Source organism: Talpa occidentalis, unplaced genomic scaffold (assembly GCF_014898055.3).
Source record: "Talpa occidentalis isolate TD23 unplaced genomic scaffold, MPIMG_talOcc4v2.1 talOcc4.18, whole genome shotgun sequence".
In the NCBI taxonomy this organism is placed as follows: Eukaryota; Metazoa; Chordata; class Mammalia; order Eulipotyphla; family Talpidae; genus Talpa; species Talpa occidentalis.
The window spans coordinates 646304-670454 of record NW_023601851.1 but is presented as its reverse complement, the minus strand read 5'-3'; the positions used below and the strand labels follow the sequence as shown (position 1 = coordinate 670454).

Below are 24151 nucleotides of genomic sequence, written 5' to 3'. Positions count from 1 at the left end.
GCTGGGCCACGTGGGCATCTCCCTGGTGGCCGGGGATTGAACCCGTGCTGCAGAGGCTCCGACAGCTTCATAGTGCTGTGCTTAACCCCTTGTGCCACCAGGGAGGTCCAACGTATGTTATCTTAAGAAATAAAATGCCCTTGCTTATCAACAGAGGCACACTCATGACTTGCAATAGTAGATATTCAGGGAATAGAAAACAAACATATTACATTCCAAGTTTAAAAAAGCAGCAAAGAAATAAATGTAGTGTTACAGTTCAGATGTTGCAAATTAACAAAAGTAAAGAATTATGTGTCAAAGAAACAGACTATATTAGAACAGATATCAATAGGCTAATTCCCTTATACACTGCTATCTACTAAAGCTCATCAACTGCTATGTGTAACACAAAAGAAAGTCTGGCGGAAACTAATCAAAACTTAGCTCACAGTACAATTTATCTCATCAGAAAAGTCAGATTTATTATATTGAGTGCATCAGAAAAATGCCAAGAAATGTTCTCTCTATTCTAGATACTTAACTACGTAGTAATAACTGAAGACCAAGAAGAGCGGTATACAACTAAAGCACAGAAAAGTTTGATTTACTTATCTGTAATACTTAGACATACATACTTTATGTAAATAAACTATGGGTCAAAAATATAAATGAGACTCTGGGCTAGATATTAATGATACAAACATGAAAAAAATGAAACCCCAAAGTGGGAAAGCAGAAAATGAACTAATGGTTGGTTTTCACTGTGGTAATACTGATCATTTGTCAAATGACTACTGTAAGCACTATTTAACACTTACAAGGCTAGGAAGGAGGTATTACAATATCAGCATTTTACAGGCAGAGAAATCTTAAGTAAAAAGATTTAAATGACAAATGCTAAGGCTGCTATGACAGTTCTGAACACTATTTAATATCATGTCCTAAATTCTAACAATGATTTTGCAAAGGAAGAACTAGAATTTTTGCTATTTTTGAAACAGTTTTTCATTCTCCATCATTACCTCACAAAAGATCAAAAAATGCATTTGTGTAATCAAACTTCTACACAGCTTATTTATTTAAAAGATTAATTTAATGGCTTGACATTAAAATGTAAAATACAGTGACACTTATCCAATGATTCAGTCATTGGCTATAATACATGAACAAAGTGAGGAACATGCATTAACTTTAATAACCTGGAGGCCACTGATGTTCTTGGAGAGAATTGGTTAGTAACAACCCATATGTGGGCACAGTGATATAGATTAAGAATTTTATGTAAAATGATTTACACTAAGATAATTAGTTTTTTCTTTTTAAAAAGATTTTATTTATTTATTTATTTTACAGTCAGAAGCGTGGGAAGGTCAGAGAATTTACCAGAGCCAGAGGCAGATTGACGAAGCACACTGCTGAGGGGAGCAGCAGGTGCAGCAGGAGAGGTCTGCGTGCCATGTGGGACCCTCACCCGGTGGCCGGGGATCGAACCGGCACTGCAGAGGCTGTGGGCAGCTTCGCAGCCCAGCGCTCAACCACTCCGCCACCGGGGAGGCCCTAAGATAATTACTTTTAAAAAGCACAAAACAGCAAGAGCCAGAATGGGCTGAAGGATCAAAGATACTTTTGTCTATTTGGTAAAAATATTTAAGCATGCTCACAATCATAGGGAAAGTTAAGTGAGAGGTGGCAGTTAGAGGACATGGTGTATTACTGAGTTGAAGATATCAAAAATAGAGATGAAACTACAAATATGATAGAATATTCCTTCAACAAGAAGAAAAATACCATTTCTTTGAGAGCTGAATATATGCCTTAACAAGAGGATATTTCTGATACTTTAGGGGTGAGAATGAGACAGGAGTTTTGAAAGTAGAAAATTGGAAAAGATCTTGATTGGTGACTGTTAATCACATGTACACAAGAGATAAGGATGATGGTTAATATTAAAAGAACAGATTACATTAAAAATTAAGATATGAAGGATAGAGTAGATTTAGTAGAAGTTTAAGGAAACCAAAGTTTAAAAAATCCAGCTGGTTCAACTATTGGCAATTATAAATACACACACATGTATGCATTCATACAAAATGCATATAAGTATGTATATGTACATATATGTGTATTAAGTATCTAAAGTATTTTCACTATTTTATAAATACAGTTTATGGCGAATAATAAGCATCATGACCTCGATTCTGATCTAAGTAGTTTTATAATGTATTTAACTTACAGAAATAAGATTACTTTCCTAAAGGTGGTTCTGGAATGTCAAAATGAGATAGCATTACATGACAGAGGTTTCAGCATACATGCAGGAGAATCTAGAAAAAAAGATGTAAAATATTCTCCAGTTGCTTCTGTTTTTAAAAGTACATAGTAAAACACATTCAAACACATCCTCTGCATGAAAAAGCAAAATATTTTACTACAAACAAAAGAACACAAGATTGAAATCATACCAACCATCTTCTCTGACCATGAAGGCATCAAACTAGAAATAAATCATAAAAGGCAAGGAACCCTCCTACCTCATGGAGATTGAAATCCACTGGAAGACCATTAGACTAATGAGGAGATTAAAGAAGAAATTAAAAAATACTTTGAGTTGAGTAAAGGGGGACAACAATTTCCTAAGTGTATGGGACACAGCAAAAAAGACTAGTAAGAAGAAAATATATAACAATACAGGCTCACATCAACAAGAAAGAACTCAAAGAAACAATCTAATCTCACATCTCAAAGAACGAGAAAAAGAACAACAAAAAACCCCCAAAAACCTGAGGAAGAAAGTTCTGCTTTGTAACAATCGAAGCAGAAATAAATGAAATAGAAACTCAAAAAATGCCAAAAGAAACCAAAACTTTGGCTCTTCAAAAAAATAGACAGACAAACCCCGAGCCACGCTCACAAAGGAAAAATGTGAGAAAGCACAAATAAATAGGATCACAAATCAAAGAAGAGAAATCACAAGACACAGCAGAAATCAAATGAATAATCAGAAACTACTATAAACAGTTATATGCAAACAAGTTGAACACTCTAGAAGAGATGGACAAAATCCCACTACTTTACAATCTCCAAGCTAGATAAAGAAGAAATAGAACACCTACACAGCCCAATTACAAGCAGTGAAATTGAAATGGTAATCAAAATTCTCCCCCAAAACAAAAGCCCAGGACCAGATAGATTTACAAATGAATTCTATCAAACAGTCAGAAAGAAACTAGTGCCTATCCTTCATAAACTCTTTCAAAAAATTGAGAAGGAAGGGATAATACAAAACACGTTCTATGAAGCCAACATTACACTAATACCAAAATCAAACAAGGACAACACAAAATAAGAAAACTACAGTATCTCTAATAAACACGGATGCAAAAATCCTGAATAAAATTTCAGTTAAAAGAATCTAACAATGTATCCGTAAGATAATTCTCCACGACCAAGTAGGATTTATTCCAGGAACACAAGGATGGTTCAACATCTGAAAAGCAATCAATGTAATCCAACATATCAACAAAAAAGAAATATAAAAACCATATGATAATATCAATAAATGCTGAGAAAAGTTTCAACAAAGTACAACACCCATTTATGATAAGGCCCTTTAAATTCTCAGGATACAAGGAACATACCTCAACATCATAAAGGCCATATATGACAAGCCAACAGCCAGTATCATTCTCAATGGTGAAAAGATGAAAGCATTTCCATTAATACCTGGAAAAAGACAAGGATGTCCACTCTTACCACTGTTTTTCAATATAATACTAGAAGTCCTAGCCAGAGCAATAAGACAAGAGAAAGACATACAAGGACTCCAAATAGGAAAAGAAGTGAAATTATCACTATTTGCAGACAATATGATAATATGCATAAAGAACCCCAAAACCTCCACAGAAATACTAATTAAACTAATCAGTTTAGTAAAGTAGCAGGATACAAAATCAACACACAAAAATCAGTAGCCTTCCAACACACAAACAATAAATCTGATGAAGAAATAAGAAAACCATCCCTTTTATTATTTTAACAGAAAAGTCAAATACTTGGGAATAAACCTAACAAAAGAGGTAAAGGACCTATACAAAGAAAAATATAAAACACTATTAAAAGAAATAGAAGATGACACAAACTTGCTCACAAACTGGAAGAATTAACATTATCAAAATGGCCCTCCTACAAAAAGCAATTTAAAGATTCAATGCTATTCCAATAAAATTTCAATGACATTCTTCAAAGAAATAAGGAGCCACCAAAAACTCCGAATAGCCAAAGCTCTCCTGGAAAAAAAAAAAAAAAAGAGAAGGGAATGGAGGTATTACACTCCCGGACTTCAATTTCACTGCTTACTCAAAGCCATAATAATCAAAACTACACAATGGAGTATTACTCAGCAATCAAAAAAGATAAACACATGCAGTTTGCAGCAACATGGATGTAGCTAGAAGGGATCATGCTCAGCTAAGTAAATCGGAAAGAAAAAGAAAAATTTCATAGCAGAAATTTAGAAAACCTAAGTAAGGGACCAGGAAAAAGACTAATTAATACAATGTAAAAATCAATATCAACAAGCAACTATAAACCAGACACACTGTGGAGTGGATGGGAAAGAGAGAGGAAGGATTAAGGTAAAAATAAGGAGGGTGCAATTGTATGGGGAATATAACCAAAATGAAAATGCATACATTGTGCAAAAATGAAAAATGATGTTAAGAATTTTATAAAATGAAATATTAAAAAAAGAACCAAAAAAACCTGCCTGTTATTGGAACTAGAACAGACTCACGGACCAACGGAACCAAACAGAAAATCCAGAAATAAACCCACAGATTTACGGTCAAGTAATCTTTGACAAAGGAGCAAGGAAAGTTTGTTCAATGAATGGTGCTGGGAAAACTGGGTCACTACATGCAAAAGAATGAAGCTTGACTACTACCTCACACCATGCACAAAAACCAACTCAAAATGGATTAAAGAACTAGACGTAAGACCTGAAACCATAAAATATATAGAAGGAAATATAGGCAAAAACACAACATTACATACATGTCAGCAACATCTTTAGACCCATCACCCAAAGCAGTGATAGTGAAGGCAAAGATAAACAGCTGGGACTACATCAAATTTAAGAGCTTCTATACAGCAAAATACACCGTAACCAAAACAAAGAGACACCCCACTGATTGGGTGAAAATTTTTGCACACATTATTTATGATAAAGCACTGGTCACAAAAATCTACAAAGAGCTGGTAAGACTCGACAAAAACAAAGTACATAATCCAGTCAAAAAATGGGCGGAAGTGCTATAAAAAGAAACTTCTCCAAAGAGGAAATGCAAATGGTCAACAGGCATATTAAAAAATGTTCAGCATCACTTGTAATCAGAGAAATGCAAGTCAAATCTACAATGCGATTACACCAGTGGGAATGGCTCGTATTAAAAAAACTAGCAACAACAAATGTTGGCGAAGATGTGGATAAAAAGCAACTCTCCTGCACTGCTGGTGGGAGTGTAAAATGATCCACACACTATGGAAAACAGGAGATTCCTCAACGTACTAAAGATGGAGTTTCCATATGATCCAGCAATTCCACTCCTAGGTATTTACCCAAATGACACAGAATCATTAATTCAAAAGGCACCTGCACCCCTATGTTTATAGCAGCACTATTTACAATAGCTAAGCTATGGAAACAACCCAAATGCCCAAAAATACATGACTGGATCAAGAAGATGTGGTGGATATACACATTGGAATATTACTCAGCAATCAAAAAAGATAAACTCATGCAATTTGCATCAACATGGATGGAGCTGGAAGGGATCACGCTCAGCGAAATAAGCCAGAAAAAAAAAAAAATACTGGATGGTCTCACACATAGCAGGAATTTAGGAATAAGGGACCTAAATAAGAGGCCTCCCTGGTGGCTCAGTGGTTGAAGCTGCCCACAGCCTCTGCAGTAACAGTTCGATCCCCGCCTGCCGGCAAGAGTCCCACAGGCCGCACAGACCTACCCTGCTGAGCCCGCTGCTCCCCTTAGCAGTGTATTTCATCAGTCTGCCTGTTCTGTTCCTCGCTCTGGCTGTGGTGAATTCTCTCACCCTCCCGTGCTTCTGACTGTACCCAGTGCTTATATAAATAAATAAATCTTTAAAAAAAATTCCAGGAAAAAAAAAAAAACAGGGCCTCCCTGGTGACGCAAGGGGTTAAGCACTGTGCTACAAAACAATACAAGGCCTCTGTAGCATGAGTTTGATCCCCAGCCAGCCAGGGAGCAACCCACATGGAACAGCAGACCTCTCTTTTTCTCACCTGCTGCTCCCCTCAGCAGTGTATTTCAGTTCGTCTGCCTGTTCTGCTCCCAGCTTAGTCTCTGGAGAATTCTCTCACCCCATGCCCCCTCCATATCTGGCCTGTAGCACCAGCTCTTGTATACATAAATAAATAAATCTTAAAAAAAAAAAAATTTACATCAAAAGTTTCAACTTGCAGCGGTGTCTTTATAAGGCAATCAGAAAAATTACTTCAACATGAAATAATGGCAATGTAAGTTAACAGTAATAAGAGAAATTTAAGGAGCCTCCCTGGTGGGGCAGGGGTTAAAACAGTGATATCAAGTCACTGCAGCTGGAGTTCCATTCCCTGGCCTGCCTAGGAGATAACTGAGATGGAGCAGCAGACCTTCCCTGTCTCCTCGCTGCTCCCTTCAACAGTGTATTTCAATAGATCAGCCTGTTCTGCATCCCACTGTTCGTCTGGTGAATCCTCTCAGGCTCCAGCAAATCTGGCCTACACCCCAACTCTTGCATGCACAGTAAGTAAATCTTTAATCTAAACTAAATTATTATTTATTTAAATAAAGAAAAATTTACGTGTCTGCCAGCAACTCAAAATAACACTATGATTTTAATACTGATATTAACAATAAAACCTTAAAAACAGACAAAGCTGACTCAAGAGATAAGCTCTCTACACCATTTCTGCCTTTAAAAAAAATTAATGGGGGGACCTCCCTGGTGGCGCAAGTTGGGTAAGACACAACCTGTGAAGCTATCCTAGAACTATCCGTAGCCACTGTAGCATGAGTTCCATCACAGCCCAGGTAACTACCCATATGGCAGAGCAGACCTCTCCTGACTCGCCCGCTGCTCCCCTCAGCAGTGTATTTCAGTCAGTCTTCCTGTTCTATTTCCCACTCTGTCTCTGGTGAATCCTCTCACCATCCGCACTTCTGGCCTGTACCCCAGTTATTATATCTATAAGTAAATCTTAGGGGAAAAAAAAAGTAATGAAGACACGAAAGACATTCAAAGTAAAGTCTCACAAAACTGAAAGGATTGTGAAAAAGATGTTGGTCTTTAGAACTGAAACTTCCACTCATTTTCAGCTGATTATTTTTTATCACTTCTGTGAACTTCTAGAAGAAATTCCTAATTTTATAAGGTGAAAACCTTTGTTTGGGATGTGCACTGGAATTGCATTTTTCCTAATTAACCTCCTCCAACTCGTGCTCCTACACAAGTTGTAACTTCTATAGTTTGCCTTTTGAATTAATTGATTTTCCTAATCTTTCAAGATTAAGCTGTTGTTAAATTTTACCTATACCAGATTATAACCATTCGATTTCACGCTGCAGATTTCCCATCAAACAACCCTAAACACTATTATCAGTCCTCTGTAAACAAAGATACTGACCTTATTCTGTTCTTTTCCTACCAAGTAAAACATATTAATCTAGTTCTCTCCTAGAAAGCCCTCCCCAGCACTACCACCCAATTACAGCCAGATGCACTGTGTTTTAGCAATTTTCCATTCCTCAAAAAAAAAAAAAAAAAGACTACTCTTTATAAAGAGGATAATATCTTATTGCATTCATATCCAAAAAAGAATTTATAGGAATTCAAATACATACATATTACTAAACAATAAATACAATAAATATCAACATTTTAAATGGAAATAGCATGCTATTTTAAGCAAAAACTTCACAACAAAGTCAATGTAATTCTATAGCTGATCAACGAAATAGTTCCTTGAGTATTTGTCAAATTCATCTTAATATTTGTCCCTCCCTCATTTTTGATAGGTAGAACCAAAAACTCTCTATGAAGAATTGCCTTTATTCCTCTAAAAGTAAATCTCAAGTAAAAAATACACACACCGGTACATATAATTTACTTACGGGTTCACTTTTTTTCACTCTTTTCCAACCATGTTTCGATTTTTATATACCTGTTCATGATCTTAAATGAATTCTATATATTTCACATTTTCTCTGTTAACATGAAACATACCACCTACCCATTGCTTTCATTTATGTTTTATTGAAAACAACTGAAACATCATGAAAGTTAATTCACAAACTTCCACTCATCCATCTACCAACAACTAAATCCATAAATTTCATCCACAGTTACTATAAACAACTGTGTTCTTCCTATTTAACACAAATAAAAACTTCTGTTTCAGGACTGCTGTACCATCTTTTTACTGTGCCATACTTTTCCATCATTAATATAATTAGCATCCTCCACAGGAACATTCCCATAAACAAGTTGTTTTTTCACCTCTATGTCTTAAAATAACAGTAGTAGTTACCTTTTCCTGAATCCACTACTGCAATCTTCAGCTTCATTTCTCCATTTCTACTTATTGCACATTTTATAAACTCAGTTTAGTTATTAAGGCTTTCGCCCTATACCTGCACAAACACCTTTCACCAAGACACTTGTGAGCAACTCTCAGGTCCATTTGACTTCCCCTAGCAGCATCTGACACAGATGTTTCCTCTCCTCTAGATTCATGTACCTCACTTAGTATCTAAGATCCAAGTAGTTTCCCTCCCACGTTATGGGAGAGTCATGACTCTCAGCATTTCGCTAGGGCTTCCCCTTTTCCCCTACCTCTTACTATACCAAAATATAATCCTTAGCCTTCTTTATGTGTGATCATCTATTCTTTTTAATGGTCACATTATGTCTTTTACTTAAATTTCACCTATATAAGAAGTCTTCATTATTAATAACAATAAAGAAGACAACACAACAAGACAAAAATATACAGAAACCTATAAATCAGAGACATCCTGAAGGGGAGGAGGAAGGAGAGGGATCAAAAGGAGGGCAGGAAGAGCTCAGGGGACTGTGGTGATGGAGCACGGGTGAATTAGTGGTGGAAATTCTATGGGGACCACACCTGAGAAAAAAGCACCACCATTAAAATTAAAAAATGAACAATAATATAAACTATAAGTAAATAAATTATTTCAAAAGAATTCCTCATTTATATATTCCCACTTCAAACCTCTTTTCTGAATTCAGATTAGCACATGCATTTCCTTTTTGATGTCTCTTAAGCAACTCAAACTTAATCTATTTCAAAAAATGTCATCTTCCCTAGGTATCCCTGACCATATTTACAGGTACTCTCTATTTAAAGCTTTTTCACTTTTCCAAAGAACTTTCTAACATACATATAATTTACTTATTTTTGTCATTATATGCCTAACAGAAGGTATTCTTCAAAAGACAGAAAATTGTCTTATCAATTCACTGATGCCAAGAGCCTACACTGCCTGCTACAATAACTACTTTAGTTTTAAATTAAGAAATTACTTCAGGGGCCTCCCTGGATAGCTTCATCAGCACTTCATCGCACTATGAAGCTATCCAGTTACTGCAAAGAAAGTTCGATCCCTGGCCAGGGAGGTAACCCACATGGCGCAACAGACTTCTCCTGTCTCACCTGCTGCTCCCCTCAGCAGCGTATTTCAGGAGATCTGCCTTTTCTGTTCCCCACTCTTGTGTCTAGTGAATCCTCCCAACATCTACACCTCTGACTTTACCCCAGTTCTTGTATGTATAAATAAACCTTAAAAAAATTACTTCAGAAATTAAATTTCAAAGAGACTAGCTATTCTGCCTATTTCTCTTTCATGGAGTCCTTTCCAGAAACTGTATTCACTTTGTTCTATTAATCATCAAGTAGTCACTCTAATACTCTTGCGTTCTAATATCTCTGAAATTCTCAATACTTGAAACAGATTATCCTAGGTTCTGACAGGAGTCAAGAAAATGTGATGAAGAAGAAAGCATGTCAAAACATGGTAGGGCTCAACTTACTGCTGCTAGAGGGAACGACATATGAAGTATAAGAAGGCATGTGGACAGCCAGTACACAGGAAAATAGTATATTTTATAATTTTTGTGGAGACATAAAAATCTCAAATATTACAATTTGATATGAATTGAAGTCAGGACATAGGTTGTGCCATGTTTACGTTTTTCTAAACTAATTCTATAAAGTTAGTATTCTTTGTGTATCCGCGAAAATGTGTGTTTAGTTAGATAAATGACCCATTAATTAAATTTCTTCTGTGGTTGTGCTGAAATAAAGCAATTTTTAGTCAGACATTATATGCTTCCCACTACCTTTTATTTCCTGCTTGGGTAGAGCTTCAACATTGTGAATAGCTTCATGTCACTAATAACCTGGGAATTCTCAAGATTTCTAGGAATACATACCAGTTTTCAAAGCCCTCGGTGGGTACACATCCCAACACCTTTCCTAAGTTTTAGGGTTAGTCTATTTTTTGCCCTATGTACCAACTGATTAAATTAACAGGGATGTTCTATAATTACCTTATTTTTGACAAACCAACCCAGAGGGTAAAAAAATGTTCATATGAGGAAACTCTGAATCTAGACAAATAGATAACCTAATGAGTAGAATCTTCCAGGAAATCATTAAAGAGGTGAAAAATGACAACTGTCTTAAATGGGACCTCATACTTTCCTGCCTTCCAGTAGTTACTAAGATACTCATTTTTACAATATTTACAGGATATTAATTTCTAAGAATGTTAAAATTTTTAATTGAACAGAGCTGAGGATGAGTAATGTGAATGTGAAAGTTTCTCTTTTAAACAAGGTTTAATACCTTAAGTCTTTATAGTTTCCACAATTCTGAAAAAGTTCATTCTAATTTTACCAGTGTTCTCACTGGTTTTACTGAGTAAAGGATTTCTAATACTCACCAGGACAAACTTCTACCTTTTTGTCATATTGTTTTGTGGATTTTTTAAAAATAATATGTGAGTTTTAACATCTCTTCTGTCTCAAATATCTATCAACTTTCTCTATACTCATTTTCTTACCCAATTTTTTAAAACTATTTCCATTGCAACTTTCTAAAGTCTGCCACAATACCTCCAATTATAATCAGTCAGCAAAATTCATTTTTATTTTTGTTTCTACAAGAAGTGCTTTTTTTTTTTTTTTAATTATTCATTTTACACAAGAACCAGGGTACAGGCCAGATGTGTGGGAGGGCAAGAGGATTCACCAGAGACAGAGTGAGGAGCAGAACAGGCATGACAGGAGAGGTCTGCCGAGCCTTGTGAGATCCTTGCTGGCCAGCCGGCTGGGATCAAACCGGCGCTGTAGAGGCTGTGGACAGTCTCATAACGCAGCACACAACCGCAAGCACCACCAGGGCAGGCCCAAGAAGTGCTTTTTATACTTACACATTTTTATTTTTCCCTTCTGCTTCATAGCTGAATTCTAATTGCTACCTTCTTTTAATGTCTTTTAACAGCTCCTATATCACACATCTACTTTATTATTTTCTAAATACACTTTATAGTTTTTACATAAAACAGATTAATTCTATGTAATAAACAAAAACCCTCTACCTGAACTCTATAGAATTTTAAAGGAATGATGCCCTTATTCACCTTTCAGAAATGTTTCCTGGTGAATATTTATTTTTTTAAATTCCAAAATTTTATTTTTGTTTTACCATTTTATCATAAACTCTTAAGCTTACACTATTAAGTAACATACAAATCCAGTAATTAAAACTACAAAACAAAGAAGTAAATATGTAAAATTTATTTAAAAAATGAAGTTAAAATAAATTTACCTTCTCTCCTTGTTATTAAAATTAGAATTAAATTGGAACAAACCATATTTTTGTAGATTATCAGAGTATATAGAGTAGAAGTGAGTTTGAGCATTTATTCACTGAATATTCATTTTAACCAATGTCATTATTAATTAGAAAATAAGATCAGGTCCTCCCAGGAGGCACAAGGGGTTAAGATGCAACCTATGAAACTATCAGCGGCCAGTGCAGCATGAGTTTGATCCCTGGCCAAGGAAATACCCACACAGCACAGGAGACCTCTCCTGACTCTCCTGCTGCTGCTCCCCGCAGCAGTGTGTTTCAGTCGTTCTGCCTGTTCTATTCCCCACTCTGTCTTGGATGAATCCTCTCACCTCCATACCTCTGGCCTATACCCCAGTTCTTGTATGCATAAATAAATAAAACTTAAAAAAAAATAAAAATAAGATCAGCCAACTCGTTAAAACAACTAAATAACGGCCTCCCCGGTAGCAGAGGGTTGGTTAGGTGTCAGCATTGAGGGCAATCCACAGCCACTGAAACACCAGTTTGATTCCCAGCCAAGATGCTACCCCACATGGCGCAGCAGACCTCTGCTGTCCTGCCCATTGTTCCCCTCAGCAGTGTATTTCAGTCAATCCACCTGTCCTGCTCCCTACTCTTTCACTGATAAATCCTATCATCCCCACCCCCCTCACCCGCACCTCTGACCTACACTCTAGCTTTTGTATGCATCAATAAATCAATTTTTTAAAAAAGCTACTAAACTAGGGACCTCCCCGGTGGCTCAAGGGGTTAAGCATAGCACTGTGAAGCTATCCGCAGCCTCTACATCACAAGTTAGATCCCCGGCTGGCCAGGGAGCTTCTCACATGGTGCAGAAAACCTCTCCTGTCTCACCTGCTACTCCCCTCAGCAGTGTATTTCAGCCAGTCTGCCTGTTCTGTTCCTCACTCTATCTCTGTTGAATCCTCTCACCCCCCTGCACTCAGTTCTTGTATGTATAAATAACTAAATCTTAAAAAAAATTTTTTTAAATACTAAACTAAATGGCTGTTACACTGTAACAAATATTTGCCTTCAAGTACACTACCATGGCAGCATACAAAATTAAGAACACTTCCTTTTCATTGTTTCAAGTTAAGTATTTAAGAAAGAAAAAAGCTGATAGAGGGGCAACTGAAGACTACATTAAGTATCAGGTATTTAGAATCAATAACTTCGTGAAATTCCTAAACAGAAGAGTGATATACCTGAGCGATACCTGCAAACTGGTATCTTTTATCTAATATGTTGAATGAATGTACTATTTTCATGATATGAAAAAGTGAAAAGTAAATCATCTCAGTTTTCTCTATCACATACTTAGAATTATCAGATATCATCATACTTCCTTACACACTTAGAAAATCTTGTGATCCCATAAAAAGGTTCCTTCACCCTAGCAATGGCATTTTAGAGAAGTATCTATCTTTTTAGAAGGTAAAACAAGGTGATACAAAAAAAACCTGACTTCCCTTAGGTAATTCTTTTTTTTTTTTTAAAGAGGCATGTATATTTATTTATTTGTTTGTTTGTACATGCACTGGGTACAGTCAGAAGCGCGGAAGGGTGAGAGAATTCACCAGAGCGGGGAGCAGAGCAGGCAGAAGGACTGAAGTACACTGCTGAGGGGAGCAGCGGGCGGCAGGAGAGGTCTGTGCGCCATGCGGGACCCTCCTCCGGTGGCTGGGGAGCAGCCGGGGATCGAACCGGCGCTGCAGAGGCTGCGGGCAGCTTTGCAATCCAGCGCTCAACCGCTGCGCCACTGGGGAGGCCCCCCTTAGGTAATTCTTCTTATAGATCTTGTAGATGAATTTAACGTATGTTGAAATTAAATCCTAAATTACATCTAGAATTTTATTATGATATGTAAGAAGCCACTCCCAACCTTTCCTTCAAACTAAATTACAAGCATAAGGCCAATATTGTAAGTTTTAAGTAACTTATACCTGTTAAGTTGAAAGTAAAACAGATAAAGAATACAGCTAATGGTTTAAAATCATCAGATTTAGGCTCTTGACAGTTACTAAGCAATTCAGTTAGATGTGGAAAATATTAAGATAAGCTAAAACGGTACACTTAAGGTATATGTGATTATAAACAAAAAGGCCAATGCCTGCTTCTTTTAATTCCTGCACTCTCCAGATGTGTTATACTCAAAGACACAATAGGAAAATAATGTTATTGGAACACTATGAACTCACTGTATCTTGTACATATTCATTCCAAATATCCTAACTGTACCATCAGCTGGTGAGTTAGGATAATTATTTAGTTCAACAGATATCTATAGGGGCTACCAAACAAAATGAAATCCCATTAATATACAGACCAGCCACTGTTATGTCTACTTTTAGATCCCATCCACAAATTTAAAGTTAGATATATCAGAAACAGCTTTCCAGGGATTCCAACAACAAAAATACTCTGACATGTGTGTACTACCTAAGCAAAACTATACTAATTATGCCCAATAAAAGTGCAAACACAACTAAGGAAGCCAGCAGCCATTTAAGGATTAGTAAAGCATAGTATAAAACCAATCTGATATTTCATTTGTAATCAGTCTGAAATCTAACTTTAATTAGTTGTTGGTAGTCCTATATATGACTCTTACTGCAAGGCATTAAAGTATTATAATACCAAAGACAGTGTCATCTTAAAACTATGCTCACTGCTTTGAAGGGAAGTAAGACACTGGTATGTAAGAGAGAGAAGTGCAGTTCTACAAATAAAGAGCAAAATTTTCAAGCTGAACAGTTTTTTATTTTTGTGGTGATCTGGGAAGATAAGTGAACTAATCACAGCATTCAATCCTTCATAGTTAAGTCTGCACGTAGGCTCTTGAGATTCATCTTAACTTTTTATAATTATAAGACAAGTAAATATCATGTTCATATGTAAGAAATACGGTCTTCAAAAACACCTTTGATAATCACTTTACCCCAAGACTTACAGGAAATCATAAGGTAGTCCTCACAGTTGCTTTTGTCATCGTCTTGCTGGTCCACAGGGATCCCGTTGGCATCTATGACTGCTTCAGAGGCACAATCTGCTACCAATATCTCTTCTGAAACTACATCGGTTGTCAGAGAATCAGTGACGATTTCTGCTTCTACTACATTATCATGAGCCACATGTTCAACGTGTCCAACATCAGACACATGTATAGATTCACTTGTTAAGACTTGTTCTGGCATAGACATTGAGGCTGAAGTAATGTCAGAAGCTAAAACGTCATCTGGGACCGTGCAATGTGCTAAAGAAACTTCTTCGGTTACATCTGAATGAAGGACTTGCTCAGGAATGATGACATTTTCAGATATATGTGCTTCTTCTAAGATATCTGAGCACTGAACATCCTCAATAACAACATCCTCAATAACATCTTGGATTACAACCGAATCTGGGTCATCAGGAACAAAATTATGTACAGTTATATCTGAATCCACAACATCTGAAACAAAAACAGTTTCTTGTACTTCCACAACAATTTGATCACCATCCACGTGTGTAGCATCAGTTCCTTTAAAAAACAAAAGTTAGAATGACTAATTTCAGGTGGGTATGCATGACTATTTCAAATGTCAGTATCATTTAATTTCCAGCAGGAAAACAGACCTCAGCTTTCTCTTAAACTGAAGAACCGAAGAGGGAACAGTTTTTGATTAACATAAATAAAAAACGTACAATAAGAACTATTTTCATTCAACTCTAATTGATTGTTTAAAAAAAAAAACACTAAGGAAACAAAAGGCATAAAACAATTAACAGAAGAAAAATATTTATGAAAAACTTTTGGAACATCAACATAAAATGTTCCCAGACAACTAACATAAAAATTAAGTCCTAAGAAAAACATAATAATTAAGCAACTAACACATAATCAGGAAAAAAAAAATTTCCTTCAGATTTCCTCCATTTATTTTCTTTTTATCCATCTCCTTCAAATGTCTTCAAAACTCCCAACATTTTTCTTCCCTTTTACTTTTTACCCTTTAATGTTCCCATTTAAGTGGTGTAATAATCTACCAGTATCCTCTACCAACTGGAAATTTAGAAATTCTAAATTTAGGAATAAAAAGGATTGGGACATTAATGAAAATACGGAGAGAAAACCACAGGTAAAACAAAGGCAAGAGACAATCAGTTAAGGATTCCCTGCAGGTGAAGGTGCTCTGGAGTTGTGAAGGGTGATGTTAGCTTAAATGGGGATTGCCTCAGTGTCTCAAGGATGCCATTCCTCTTTCTGGCCTCCTTCAGTCAGTCCCTCCATTACCTAACCCCCAGTAGTTCCTCAGAATAAAAGCAACCCTATTCTAGTCTCTTCTGCAATTAAGTAAATAAAGGCACAAGGGTGAATAAACTGGAATCCAATAAGACTGAATGACTTCATCAAGATCATATAGTTGTTTGCACAGCGTATCATGCTCAGTAAATATTACTCTGTATAAATGCCTTGAAAGATAATACAAATATATCCTTACCAAAACCATAAGGTCAAGACAAAAGCAAATATGGTAGTTAGCCTTATCTTAAATGCTATTCAGTTGCTTACAGGTCAGAACAGCTGGGTTTAAGCAGGTTTTATTTAACTCAATGACTGGTCAGGTTATCAGAGATACATATATATACTCTTCAACAACAAAAAAAAATACATCTATACTCTTCAACAATACGTAAGTGTAGGAAGGCTTTAAAGTCACTAAATACACAGTTGAATTACACAGAGAGCATATTTTCTTTCCCTTCTGTATCTCTTCTACAAAATATTTATCTCCAATGTAACACAATTTTCAAGCAACAGATCACTTTAATTTCTATGTGAATACAAAATGTGAAAGTACTCTGTGGCAAGAACACTGATTTAAAACTTCTAATGCTACAGAAGAGTTTAGACACTTATTAGTTTTTGAGACCTTGGGCAAGTCATTTAACCTCTGAGTTTCAGTTTCCTCATCAGTAAAATGAGGACCGTAGTATCTGCCATGAATACCTGACAGGATTGTTGTGATCCTCAAATATGAATGTATGGGAAATGTTCAGTATAACTGGTATAACTGTAATGAGAGGTTTTATTATTAGGACATGAAAATGGAGGGTCTGTTAGATTAAGTGACTTGCTCAAAGACAAACAGCCTAAGTGTTAAAAATCATGATTCCAAAAAGCAACAGCCCATTCAATTCACAATTTGTCCGTAATTAGGTTTGTTTTTGCTAAGATTAAGGCAGTAAATTCTGTGTTTTTACTCCACACAACTTCAAACACATTAATGATATTTTATTATGTTCAAGTGAAAAAATATAACTTTGCATTTTCTACTATCGAAATGATATAACCAGACACTAGCCAAAAGTTATCTCAAATTGTTTAACATACACACCATTTTAAATATTAAAAATTCTAATTGTTGTTTTAATATGTGGCAGTATCACATAAATTTCAATTAGTAAAAAAATTAAAAACTTAACTCATAAAGTGGCAACATAACTGTTATATAATTATAATACAAGTAAATTATACATTATATATTATGAATCACTGCTATTTTACAATTATATAATACCAAATGTAAACACTTTATAACGTCATGTACTGAGAACTATGGCTCCTCTGAAATTATCCATGTACTTGGGGAAAAGAGGCACAATGTTATCTGCCTAATAAAAAAGGCTTATTTGGGGGCAGTTTCTTTCCTAAGACAATGATTATAAATGCAGACATCTTTTGTGTTTATATATAACATTAGACAATGAAAAAAAATAGGATCCATGTGATATTTCAGAATATGTACTCTATTACAGTGGTTGAAGAAAGAACCTAATAAGGAGAAAACATATAAACAAATACTATAAAATATTAGTATTAGCAAATTAAATATAGGGCCTAGGGTAAACTGTATGTTATCAGTGTGCTGTCAGTAGACTTACCAGTCTATCCACTGCACCCTACCCACCTGTCCAACGTCCACAACCAACACCACAGCAACTATAAATAAACCACACTATGATTTATGCCATATAAACCTTGCAGATGTAGTGAAGGTTATGCACCTTAAGACAGGATGATTAACAAAGAATAATTTGGATGGCTAAAATCTGATCATGTGAATCATTAAAACAGAGAACTTTTCCTAACTGATGTGGGAGCGCTGAAGCTGAATTTTGAGAAAGACTCAATTCACTATTGCTGGAGTTGGTAACTTGGAGAGGCAGAAAAAACACAGTCAGCTACATGGCAGAAAGACCAGACCATTAACTGCAATCAACAGGAAAAAGGGATTTTCAGTACTACCTATTAGTCAACTACATGAATTAACTTGAAAACAGATTTAACCACAGATTTTCAGAAAGTAACAACTTGATACCTTGATTTCAATGATACAAAATTTAAAGCAGATAATCTAATCCTATCATGATACATCTTTAACTTTCAGGGAAAGTGATACAATTTTATTGTTTTTAACTACTGAATTTGCTTCAATACTTGGTGCAGTGAAAAAATGAGTATTTTGGTGCCAGATTAAAAAGTTGTTGAAAAAATACCGGAAAAATGCTGTCTTTGGAACTGGGCATCAGGTAGAAAATGGAAAAATTTTAAAGGCCCTTTTTCTAGGGAAAAACCCTAGAAATTCTTGTATAGATTACTAGCAGAAACATGGAAGTTAGTTACTCTGCTAGAGAAAAATCAGAAGAAACATCACCATGAAGAAATTCTACATGGACTTACAGAATATGTAAGTACTCCTTTACAAAGCATAAACAGAAATCTAGACTCTTTATAAAAAATTTTTTTAAAGATTTTTTTTTAATACAAAAACTGGGGTACAGAGAGGTGGGGGAGGGTGAGAGAATTCACCAGAGAGAGCTGGGAGTAGAACAGGCAGAAAGACCAAAGACGCTGCTGAGGGGAGCAGTGGGTGAGGCAGGGGAGATCTGCCACACCATGTGGGTTTCTCCCTGGCTGACCAGTAATCGAACCTGCACTGCAGAGGCTGTGGACAGCTTCACAGCACAGCGCCAACCCACTACGCGTTTGGCGAGACCCCAGAAATCTAGACTTTAAGAACAATATTAAGCTACAGAGCCTAATGGTATTTAACATGAGCTATTAAGAGTTCAAAACAAGGTGAGAAACACATTACTAGAAACTACAAAGGGGCACATGGCTTAACAAAACTGCATCCTGCAATTATGTGGAAAGCATAACTTGAAACAAAAAAGCTAGATATTTAACACAGGAGATATAATCAGAATGCTGATGTCAGCATTCATTTCTTCTTGCTGCTTCTAGTGAAACATAAAACAAACAAATACAGACTAACTGTGGTAATAAAAAGCAAAAGTAAGATTTGAAATTATGAGAAATGTTCAGCCTCCATAGAAAGCATATGTGGCAAATTTTTTTAGAAACCAGGTAATCTCCTTAGGGAGATTTGCTACTGGCAAAGATGTTCTAGAGAATAAGCTGTATATAATTCAACAATTCTTCCTAAGATCTCACAAAGATCACAAGGTATTTGAATTCAGTCATATAATATCTCTGAGGGGGATGATACATCCCCAATCAAATAAGGAGGTTCTAAAGACCTTACACATTGCCTTTAGTAAAACTTTACCTGTGAAGTAGTAAAAAAGAAATAGGATTATTTTTATAAGCTAGTTTGATGAAGTCTCTTGTCTAATGTAATGACATATACCCGTAACACAAAAATTCCTCAAAATTTCTGTAAATTTTATACCATCAAAAACAATGTTAGTTTGAACTAAAAGGAACAGCAAAATTACAATGTAAAGATGACTACTCAACTTGCAAATTCTAGAAGCAAGATGCTGAAACACTTGCCATCTTTCATGAAAACAACAAAATCACCACCACAAGGAAGAGTCAAGAAGGAAAACTATGGATCATAAAGGATAATTCATGAAGCATGAAACTTCTGTTTCTTTAGTGTACGTGAAAGGTGAAGAAGTATGCCCCAGGGTTTTATTTAGTGAACTATATTCAGAGTATTATCAACACGACATAGATGTTATATGAAATTTCTGAGCTGCTAAATTTCATATTAGAATTCTGCATGTTCAATCTAAAAACTCCAAGAAAGTGTACAGATTTTACATCTGACAAGTGGGTGTTTGTGGATCAGAATACAGACAATAGTAGGCAAAGTGGTCCCCCAAAGCGCTCCAAAGACCATTTGCTACATCTTGAATTAAGTTATGTTATGATGAAAGAGACCTTTCAGATGTAGTATGGATATAAATAATACTGATTGCCCTCAGTGGGTTTCCGACAGGCGACAAGAAAATGTGAAGTAGGGGAATGCCAGAAGACTCCAAATACGACAGGCAATCAACTTATTCCTGCTAGAGGAAACTACATTTGAAGTATAAAAAGAAATGTGAGCAGTCAGTATATAGAAAAACTGGTTAATAGGCAGTTAAAGTAAACTAGATACATTTAGACAAAAACCTGAAGGTTCTTGAAAAAGAATTCTCCTTCACAGTCTCTATGTTGAATTTGTGAATTACATAGAAAACCCAGGTGAACCATAATGTACTTGAAAGTTCTTTCCTGTAAGTACCAAGTTTGCAAAGTTTTGGATCATGAAGTATTTGGAAATGTTCTGTGGCAAAAATAGAAAGATAGTGTAAGGTACGAGCAGAAATAAAAAAGAAACAAGTTCAAAGAATAGAACTTAGTTATAATTGGGGAAAATGAGAAGTGAAGGTAACAGTAAGATTTTTTTCATATTGAATGTGTTACCGCTAAAATCATAAATTGTCTATGGTATACTCTTGACAAGAAAACACGTTATTGAAGTATGAATCAATATCATATCTAGTAGTTCATTCTCCTGATAAGCAATTCCCAATGTGGTAGATAGGAAGTGGAAAATCCACCCCTCCCCCCCAAAGATATACCTATTCCATCAAAAAATGAATTTGGTTCTTGTGGCTGCAATTCAAGTTCATCTTCATCCATGGCTTTTAATTCTCATTAGTCACAGCTCCTAAACCAGAGAATAAAGTATACCAAACATTAATTTTTATATCACATATTTAAAATGTCAAGATATTTCTTCACTCCTGAAATGCTCAAATCTTGGATTTACCAAAGTTCCACGAATGAAAAATAATGGCAACATACTGACTTGCAGAATGATATGAGCAATTATATAGCAAAGGTCAATTATATCACTCTGTATTTTTCTTAATTATAGTACTGCCTATTTCCATGTAAACAGATTGTTTTACTTACTATATACACCAATTTGCATATATAACAGTATTAACATTATTCAGATTATGATACAGAATATATCTTATAACACAGATGATTCCCTCCTGATTTCCTCATAGTAACAGCCCAATGATTCTTCAAAGTTTAACTTTAACATATTTAGCATATTTATTAAGAGAATTTCTGCAAGGGACATTACATGTCTTAATTTATAATACAATCTACAGATTTCCAATCACAAAATTACAAAATGCTAGAAATTCAAACTTCATAATAACTTAAGTACTTCAGATTTCTTTATAGCTGGTGATCTCTGTTAACTGATCTTCTCACTGTACAAATAATTCTCCGAGCATATTTAAATCTCCCAGAGCACAGATGAATAGGTACCAGTTATAAATGGGTACAAAATAAATTCTTCTAGGAGCACCATAGAAGTACCCAAGTCCCACCTATAAAATCTGAAACTTGGTCAGGGTTAGGGGTGGGGGAGGGGAGGTGAAGGGGGTAGTCTAGGGTTAAGTTTCAGCACTGTCACCACTATGGCCTGAGTTTGATACCCTGCCCAGCCAGGGTGCAGAAGACCTCTCCTGTTCCCTTAGCAGCATATATCAGTAAATCCTGTTCTGTTCTCCCACTGTATCTCTGGTGAATCATCTCACAACCCTCCAGCCTCTGCACCTTTGACCTACATCCCAGTTCTATGCCAAAGTAAAAAAAAAAAAAAGAAAATAAAAATGAAAAAATAAAAAAAAATTTTTCTTTGGCTTATGGTTAGGAGAAACAGGCAGTTTAACAAAGAAAATAAAATACAAAGAATCTAATACTTGCCTAAAGAGAAGTGTGAAATTACAGGAAGCAGGAAGAAGTTGGTATTCACCAGCGGCCATCTTTTCAGGGCTATACAAACCTCCTAATCGTTTTTTCTCTCTTGCTTTCCTCACTTTCTAATATACCTTCAATAATGCTATTAGACATAGCTTCTTTATCATTTTTGCTGACAAAATACAAAAATGCATGTTTCTTAAAATTTCAAGTAATACAGTTATTTATCTATTGTCTACATTTTTTCTTACTTTCTGTATTCTTCATGCTCTTCCATTTGAGGCCTTGATCCTAAATAGACAGACTATCCTGGGTCTTCCTGGTGGCGTAGGGGTTAAAGTCTCAGCTATGGCCAGTCACTAAAGTGTAAGTTCCAGCCCTTGCTGATCCACATAGCGCAGTAGACCTCTCCTGTCTGGCCCACTGCTCCCCTTCATTACTGTATTTCAGTACCTCTGCCTGTTCTGTTTTCCACTTTGTCTCTAGAGAATCCTCTCAACCCTCCTACACCTCTGGCCTGCACCCCCGTTCTCGTATGCATAAAGGAAATAAAAATAAATCTTAAAAAAAGAGAACATCCCCAAGCTGCCTTATTTCAAGAGAGCAAAAAACTCCAATGTGAATGAGCCTGAATATACAAACGAAGCAATCAGAACCAAACATCAAACTCACATACCAAAACAACATTCCTAGTAACTAAACTACCCAGGAAAATAAACCAAACAATTAGGGACTGCCTCCATGGTTGAGGGCCTTTTCAAATCTCTCAAAGTATACAAATTCTATAGCTCCTATAGCTTACCCTAGTCCCTGAGTCATGCTGTTCCCTCTAACCATTTATGTCCTGACCAACCCTGGCACTTTCCCTAAATGGCCCTTATGAGTGATATACCCTTCTCTCTTACTCCTATCTGTAACAAAATTCTTTCATGATAATCATTTGTAAATCTGATGTTCTATCACTCATAAACAAAACAAATCTCGTGGCTTTTTTAAACACATACAGATGAATTAACCTTTTAAAGCATGTATTAAGTGATGCTGAACCTCCAAAATAAATGTACTACCTTAGTGCCGACTCGAAATAAAATTCAATTTCATTGGCCCTCCCCAGTGGCGCAGTGGTTGAGCAGTGGGTTGTGAAGCTGCTGCAGCCTCTGCAGTGCTGGTTCCATCCCCAGCCGCCGGCAAGGGTCCCACATGGCACGCAGACTTCTCCTGCCGCCCACTGCTCCCCTCAGCAGTGTACTTCGTCAGTCTGCCTGTTCTGTTCCCCGCTCTGGCTCTGGTGAATTCTCTCACCCTCCTGTGCTTCTGATTGTACCCAGTGCTTATAAAAATAAATAAATAAAATCTTAAAAAAAAAAAAATTCAATATTTTTGCCTACTACCCCAGAAGAGATCTTTTCAGATATACCTTCAACAATCTATTCCAGTTGTCTCTCCTCACCACAAAACAAAACAAACAAACAAAAAAAAAAACAAAAAACAATGTCTCAAGACCTTCAACAGACAGTAAACTAAATGTCAATAACAGATTCCAAACCTATCACTTTAGTGAAATAACTTAGAATGATACCAATTTTGTCACAAATTAATATAAGCAAAGAGCTCAGTTCCTTAGCATATTTCTCCTCACAAAACATCACCAAATTTCCAACTAAACACTTAAAACACTTATAAAATAAAACAATGATTTCACACATTCTCCAATATGCTTATGTCAGTTAAAAGTCAAGGAGTTAATCCTGGCATTTCAGGACACTTGGCAGGAACCACCCCTGGATAGGATGCCCCTTCTATATCAGGGTGCATCATACACACTCATTCTAACCTATCAAATGAGTCACATTAAAGAACCTCATTCATATATTTAGTATATATGAGGTAACTGGAAATCCCAAGAAAACCCATGCACACATTAGAAGAAAAATGCAGATTCCACAATGAGAGTGGCCATAACAGAAAATTAGTTATATATTTTTCTCATCAACATCATAAGGAAATACCCTGAATGAGAATCATTACTCAAGGACCAGATGTACTTGGTTGTGGATTTCTTTTATCTGAAAATCATTTCCTCATCATCTGTGCCTTTAATTTATCCCAATGTGACCTTGCATAACACAAAGGAAAAAAAATAAC

The 24151-nt window shown here is 35.9% G+C and overlaps 1 protein-coding gene across 1 annotated transcript in view; it reads right to left on the bottom strand.

Annotated features, from left to right (window-relative positions):
• The window catches only part of LOC119250667 (zinc finger X-chromosomal protein-like), a 60063-nt gene that overhangs the window by 7572 nt on the left and 28340 nt on the right, over positions 1–24151 (bottom strand). The window contains 2 exon segments of the mRNA XM_054697639.1: positions 14894–15463; positions 20863–20951. Coding sequence (XP_054553614.1) covers positions 14894–15463; positions 20863–20923 — 631 coding nt within the window. The 5' untranslated portion in view covers positions 20924–20951.